This window comes from Macrobrachium nipponense, chromosome 1, assembly GCF_015104395.2.
Source record: "Macrobrachium nipponense isolate FS-2020 chromosome 1, ASM1510439v2, whole genome shotgun sequence".
Taxonomy (NCBI): domain Eukaryota; kingdom Metazoa; phylum Arthropoda; class Malacostraca; order Decapoda; family Palaemonidae; genus Macrobrachium; species Macrobrachium nipponense.
Genome location: NC_087200.1, coordinates 162,519,752 through 162,527,257, shown reverse-complemented (window position 1 = coordinate 162,527,257; position 7,506 = coordinate 162,519,752). Strand labels below are relative to the sequence as shown.

Genomic DNA, 7,506 nt, shown 5'->3' with positions numbered 1-7,506 from the left:
CCAGTGGCAATTTTCTGTGCATGGGGATCAGGATGGTTTTTTCCAAGAATTAGTCATAGGATGGATGAAATTGAGACTGTCCCAAAAAGTGTAGCTACTGGTTCAACTCATTTCTAGGTCGTTTTAAATTTTCCTTCCCAGATCTGCTGTGCCTTTAAGATGTAATTTTTGCTTTTCTTGATTGAGTACTGAATTGCCGTTTTATTATCAAAACTAAAGTTTTCCATAGATGATATTATATGCAATCAGCAAGTGAGAAGATTCATCCAAAGTCAAGAATAATGACTGCTTAAACAATTATTTTCAGAGAAATTGGCAGTTTTTAGATTGTTTCTTATAACATGTATAGCATTACTTAGTGTATCAATTTCATAGGTAAACTATTGCAAATATTCTGAAGTGCATAACATTACTCTGTGTATCTGTTTCGATATGGCATTACTTTGGCAATGAGGGAAGATTCAGTGAACAGTTTTGTTCATTGTGAGCAGTTAAGTCCACCATTCTCACTCACAGATTAGTCATCTTGCCACAAAGGAACAGGAGGAAATGTTTTTCCTGTATGTCAGATTAAATTCAAATTGTGGTCTTAGTTCTCACCTTACCCTTTAAAATAATAATAGCCCTAATTTATGTAGAAAACACTATCAAATTTGTATTGGTTACTTATTTAGATAATTGTGGACAATATTCTTGGCGATGTCGTGATAGTTCTTGTATACCAGAGGTCAATCGCTGTGGTGGCTTAGGCCATTGCCCTGATAACTGATGAGGAAGGATATTCAACAGGTGCATATTGTATTATGTTCATGCTTTATATTAGAATACCATTGAATTTTTGTAGAACTAGTGTGAATTGTGTTGTGTGTTATATGAACATAAATCAGACTCATTACTTTGGCTTCAGTCATTTTATGTGTGGGTGTATAGATATAACTGACATAACCGTGGTAAGACATGTAGCAATGGAGTCTTCATACCTTGTTTCTAATCTTCTTGGACATGAATCAGTAAGCATGAACAGTACACAATGATAAGGAGTCAAAAGTTCAAATCAATGAAATGCCTTCCTAATCTGGCTGAACAGTCAGCAAAATCTAAAGACAATTATTAAGTTGAGACAGTTCCAGTTATAAGCGGACTCGGTTAATGTTGCTTATCTAGCACCATAAAATTGGTGATTTATTGCACCATAACATAACTAACAGAGGCGCCAATAACAGGTTATTGGTATCATTAACCGGTTATCGGCACCATAAGTACCACAAATCACTGAGTTTTGGTTAATGGCGGTTTTCCCTTATTAGCACCCCGCCAACAACAGAACCCCCCCCCCCTCCCTCTGATAACTGGCGACTGCCTGTACTAATCAGTAATATCAATAATTGTATTCTTCATGAGACACCTATCTCATATATCTGAAAATAATAGTTTCTAAGACTTTAAGAATTCAAATTCATTTACATGTAGTGCAAATAATTTTAAATAAAGTTATTTATGTGAATTATTTTCTATCGACAGCTTTAAATTTAGTTCTAACTAATTAAATACCTAATGTTTATTTAACCCTTACGTACTTGCTTTGGCCAGGGTCAGAATGAGTGGTCCTTTTCAATGTTCATTATGAATTAAGAGGTTTGGATTGGGATGCTTTCTCCTAGGAATTAGTCATGGGATGGATGAGATTAAGACTCTCCAAGTCGGCAGCTGCTGGTTTGACTAATTTCTAGGTCGTTTTAAATTTTCCTTCTCAGCTCTGCTGTCTCATAGATGTCATTGGTCTTTCTCTCTTAAATACTGAGTTCCTGTTCTAGTTCTGCTGAAAACTAAAGTTTTCAGGTAATATAATGTACGTATTCAGCAAGTGAGAAGATTCATCAGAAGATGAGTAATGACAGATAGTGAAATGATTAGCAGTTTTAAGATTTCTCAGTATAACTTACAATATTACATAGAGCACCAGTTTCAGTGTAAACTATTACAAATGTTCATGTGTACATAACATTACTCAGTGTATCCATTTCTGCATAGCAATAATTTGGCAATGGCAGAAGATTCAGTGAACAGTTTTATTCTTTGCAAGCAGTTAAAACCACCTTACTCCTCCACAGTTTAGTCATCTTGCCATAAAGAAGAGGAGGAAAAGTTCTACCTGTATATCAGATTAAATTCAAATAGTGGTCTTGATTCTTATCTAACTCTAAAATAATAACATCCTGTAATTATGAGGAAAACACCATCAAATTTGTATTGGTTTATATTTAGATAATTGTGGACCATATTCATGGCAATGTCGTGATAGTTCTTGCATACCGGAGGTCAATCGCTGTGATGGAATAGGCCAGTGCCCTGATAACTCTGATGAAGAAGGATGTTCAGCTGGTAAGCATATTATATTATATTGATGCTTTTTTATCAGAATTCTTGCATTTTTATAGAACAAGTGTGAATAGTGTTTTGTGTTATAAGAACATAAACAGACTGTCATTACTTTGGCTTCAGTCATTTTATGTGTGGGGTATATAGATATGACTAACATAACCAAGGTAATACGTGTAACAATGGAGTCTATACCTTGTCTCGAATTTTCTTGAACATGAATCAGTAATCTTGAACAATGCATAATGATATGGAGTCAAAGATCAAAACAATGAAATGGTACCCCAATCTGTATGAATAATTGGCACAACCTAAAGACAATTACACACTAGGTACTAATCAATGATTGTGATCTTTATGAAACAACTATCTCATACTTCTAGAAATGGATGGTTTCTACAATTTAAAGAGTTAAAATTCAATTACATATAGTGCAAATCAATTTAGAGGAAGTTATCGAAGTGAATTATCAGCTATCTGCTGCTGTAAATTTAGTTCTAACTAATTAAATACCCAATGTTTATGGAAGCCCTACATGATATGGTCAGGGTCATAAAGTACAGGGAATTAGCCTTAGGATGGATAAGATTAACATTGTCCCTAAGTCTGTAGCTGCTAGTTCAATTAATTTCTATGCCGTTTTAAATTTTCCTTCTCCTAGATTTCATTCTGGCCTTGCTCTCTTAAATACTGAATTTGCTGTTCTTGTTCTTCTCAAAACTAAAGTTTTCTATGGGTAATATCGTACGTATTCAGCAGGTGAGAAAATTCACCTGAAACAAGAGTAATAAGAGTTTAAGCATTTATCTTCAGAGAAATGATAGCAGTTTTTAGATTGCTCAGTGTAACAAGTATGACATTACTTAGTGTACCAATTTCATTGGTAAATATTACAAATATTCATAAACATCATAACATTACTCAGTGTATCAATTTCAATAGGGGAAGACTTTGGCAGTGAAGGAAGATTCAGTGAACAGTTTTACTCATTGCAAGCTGTTAAAGCCACATACTCGCCCACAGTTCGGTCATCTTGCCACTAAGGAACAGGTGGAAAAGTTTTACCTGTATATCAGATTAAATTCAAATAGTGGTCTTGATTCTTACCTTACCCTTGAAAATAATAACAGCCTTCAATTATGTAGAAATCACCATCAGATTTGTATTGCTTTCTTATTTAGGTAATTGTGAACCGCATTCATGGCGATGTCGTGATGGTTCTTGCATACCAAAGGTCAGTCGCTGTGATGGCGTACCCCATTGTCCCGATAACTCTGATGAAGAAGGATGTTCACCAGGTATGCATATTGTATTATGTTGATGCTCTTTATCAGAATCTTGCATTTTTACAGACTAGTGTGAATAGTGTTGTGCGTTATAAGTATATAAATCAGACTGTATTGTGGTATATGAATATGACTGACATGACCAAGGTAATACGTGTAACAATGGAGTCTTCATACCTTTCTTTGAATGTTCTTGAAAATGAATCAGTAAGCTTGGTCAGTGCACAGTGGTAAGAAGTAAGAGTTCAAAACAATAAAACTGTCCTATAGCGGCTGAACAATCAGCAAACCTAAGGACAGTTACTAAGTACTAATCAATAATTGCTTTGTTCATGAGGCACTTATCGCATGTATCTGAAAATGGATGGTTTCTTAGACTTAAAAGAGTTCAAATTCATTTATATATAGTGCAATAATTTTAGATAAAGTTTCCATTTGAATTATCTGCTATGTACTGTTGTAAATTTATTTCTAACTAATTGGATACCCAATGTTTATGTAACCCCTACTTGCTGCGGTCAGGATCACCAAATGTATTGAAATCAAAATGGCATCCCATTTCATTGTTCATTATAAAAGAAGAGGTTAGGATCAGGATGCTTTTACCTAGGAATTTGTCATAGGATGGATGAGATTAAGACTCCTGTAGCTTCTTATTCCACTCATTTCTAGGTCGATTTAAATTTTACTTCTCATTCTGCTGTCTTCTAGATGTCATTCGGCCCTTTCGTAATTGAGTACTGAGTTGCTGTTCTAATTCTGCTCAAAACTGAAGTTTTCTATTAGTATTATTGTATGTATTCAGTGAAAAAATTCATTGAAGACCAGAGTAATTAAATCTTAAGCATTTATCTTCAGAGAAATGATCAGCAGTTTTTAGATTTCTCAGTATAATATGTGTATCATTACTTAGTGTATTGGTAGTATTTTAGCAGTGACAGAAGATTCAGTGCATAATTTTATTCATTGAGCAGTTAGAGCCACCATACTTGCCCACAGTTTAGTCATGTTGCCATTAAGGAACAGGAGAATGAGTTTTTCCTGTATATCAGATTAAATTAAAATAGTGGTCTTGATTCCTACCTTACCCTTTAAAATAACATGCTTTAATTATGTAGAAAACACTATCAAATTTGTATTGGTTTCTTAATTAGGTAATTGTGGACCATGTTCATGGCGATGTCTTGATAGTTCTTGCATACCGGAGGTCAATCGCTGTGATGGTGTAGCCCATTGCCCTGATAACTCTGATGAAGAAGGATGTTCAACAGGTATGCATGTTTTGTTATGCTGATGCTTTTTATCAGAATCTTGTATTTTTATAGAACTACGTGTAGTTTGAAAGGTGTTGTGCATTATAAGTACATAAATCAGACTGTACTTACTTTGGCTTCATCCATTTTATATATGAGGTCCATTCAAAAAGTATCCGACCTTGGTCCATAAAGAAAAAAAAGTGTGTGCACTCCCTTGGGAGTGCACACACTTTTCCCACCGGTGCTGCCACTGCTGGTAACATCTCTGGAATGTTGACATTGGGATGCTGTAAAGCTCTGCTGTCGTTTTTCTCATAATTTCCTCTCTCGACTCAAAACGCTTCCCTTTCAGGGTTGTTTTCAGTTTAGGGAACAGCCAAAAGTCACAAGGTGCCATGTCTGGAGAGTAGGGAGGATGCCGAACAAGTGGAGTGTTGTTTTTGGCCAGATAAGCTTGGATCAAGTGGGCAGAATGAGCAGGTGCATTGTCATGGAGCAGTTGCCAGTTTCGCGCTGCCGATAATCCTCCTTATTAATTGTTTGTCCTGCTGGTGCGTATTCACGATGCACAATACCATTGGAGTCAAAAAAACATGTCAACATTACCTTGACATTGCTGCGAACCTGTCGTGCTTTTTTGGGTCTTGGTGATGTCTGATGCTTCCATTGTGATGACTGAAATTTAGTTTTCGGGTTATATCCATACACCCATGTCTCATCACCAGTGATGATAGTCTTCATGAAGTCAGAGTCACTGTTAGCACAGTCAAGCAGGTCTTGTGCAATTTCCAGGCAGAGTTGTTTCTGCTGTTCCACCAGCAACTTGGGAACGAATTTAGCAAACACTCGTCGTATGGCCAAATCTTCCGTTAAAATCGTATGAACTGATCCTGTGCTTATTCCTACTTCTTCAGTAATTTTGTTGATGGTTATATGACGGTCGTCCTCCACTATTCAACGAACATTTTCAACGAATTCTTCGTTTCTACTGGTGGATGGCCTGCCTGACCGTGGCTTGCTCTCAACTGAGGTTTGTCCTTGCTTGAAGCGATTATACCACTCCTTTATCTGTGTTATTCCCATGGCTTCATCGCCAAAGACTTGCTGAATCTTCTGGACAGTTTGCACTTGTGTATCACCAAGCTTGTAGCAGAACTTAATGCAGTAGCGCTGCTCAATGCGCTCCGACATGTTGTGTAAGGACGATAATCCGACGAGCTTGTGCTGGACGTCTGCACTCTAGCCCTCACAGGCGGGTACTGCTACACACTAGAGCTTTTAAAATTTACACGCATGCGCAGTAAGAGTGCTGTCAACTCCCACAAAACTAATTTGCTGATTGGTGAATTATTTGTCCTTTTATGAACCAAGGTCGGATACTTTTTGAATGGACCGCGTATACTATGTGTGGTATATAGATATGATTAACATAACCATGGTAAGAAGTGTAACAATAATCTTCACATCTTGTCTTGAATCTTCTTGAACATGAATCAGTAAGTTTGAACAGGGTAAAACATCAAAACAATGAAACGGTGTCTGAATCTGGCTGAACAACTGGCAAAACCTTAAGACAATTGCTAAGTACTACAGACACTCCTCTGCTTACAAACTTTCAGTTTATGACCTTTCAAAGACACCAACAACCGTGCTCATAAATTCAGTTTTTTCAGAGCATTCTGGGCCGTAACCCAAAATTACATAGTTTGTTGTGATGGCCTGCCTTGACTTAGTTACAGTTTCTGACGATATCCACTCTGGACAGCACTGTGGCTGACTCCACTATGCATCCCAGTTTCTTTGTACCTATGCAAGTGCTAAGATTTCATCTCCCATGAGAGAAAGTGGTAGTGGTAAACAGCAGTAAGCCATCTCATTGGATACTAAAGACGCTACAATAAAGAAGTTAGAAAGTGGTGCAAAAATGGTTGACGTAGAACGCCATTATAAGATGAATCACTCAACCATCAGCACAGTTTTGAAGAACAAAGACAAAATTTTGGAGAGTCAAGAGATTGAAGGGGGAGGGTGGTAGAAGAAATGGAAAAACTTCTGTGTATCTGGATGAAACACCAGAGACAAAGGTCTATACTGCTAAGCCTCATGCTGATTCAGAAAAAGGTAAAAGCCTTATCGATGCTAAGGCTGGTGAAATTGCTAAAGATGAAACATTTACTGCAAGTCATGGTTGGTTTCATAGCTTCAAAAAACTGGCCAACTTGCATGACGTGTCCATAAGTGGTGTGAGGCAGCAAGTGCCAACAAAGCAGCATCCAATGTATTTCCCAATAGTATACTCACTCAAGGAAATCATAGATAAGGGAAGTTATACCCATCAGCAAATTTTTTATATAGACGAGGCAGGTCTTTTCAGGAAAAAAATGCCAGACGGAATGTACATCAACCATGAAGAGGAGACAGTGCTAGGATTTAAGGCGGCAAAGGATAGGCTAACAGTACTGAAAGTTCTCCTTGTGTATAAAGCAGCAAACCTACACACACTGAAAAATATCACAAAAAGTTTGCTATCCATAATCTGGATGCCCATTAAGAAAGCCTGGGTGACTTGCTGTATTTGAGGACTG

General features: G+C 37.0%; 2 protein-coding genes across 2 annotated transcripts in view; one reads left to right on the top strand and one right to left on the bottom strand.

The window, feature by feature from the left end:
• The window catches only part of LOC135218986 (low-density lipoprotein receptor-related protein 2-like), a 116,255-nt gene extending 110,965 nt beyond the window's left edge, over positions 1-5,290 (top strand). The window contains exons 11-14 of the mRNA XM_064255424.1: positions 2,266-2,382; positions 3,561-3,677; positions 4,820-4,936; positions 5,274-5,290. Of these exons, the coding sequence (XP_064111494.1) occupies positions 2,266-2,382; positions 3,561-3,677; positions 4,820-4,936; positions 5,274-5,290 (368 nt within the window). The remainder of the gene's footprint in view (positions 1-2,265; positions 2,383-3,560; positions 3,678-4,819; positions 4,937-5,273) is intronic.
• A 90-nt stretch (positions 5,291-5,380) lies between these two features.
• On the bottom strand, positions 5,381-6,112 carry LOC135218985 (protein GVQW3-like). The gene is made up of 2 exons (XM_064255423.1): positions 5,926-6,112; positions 5,381-5,829 (listed from the first exon to the last, which is right to left on the bottom strand). Exons 1-2 carry the CDS (start codon positions 6,110-6,112, stop codon positions 5,381-5,383), a joined length of 636 nt encoding a protein of 211 aa, XP_064111493.1.
• Between the last annotated feature and the right edge of the window lie 1,394 nt (positions 6,113-7,506).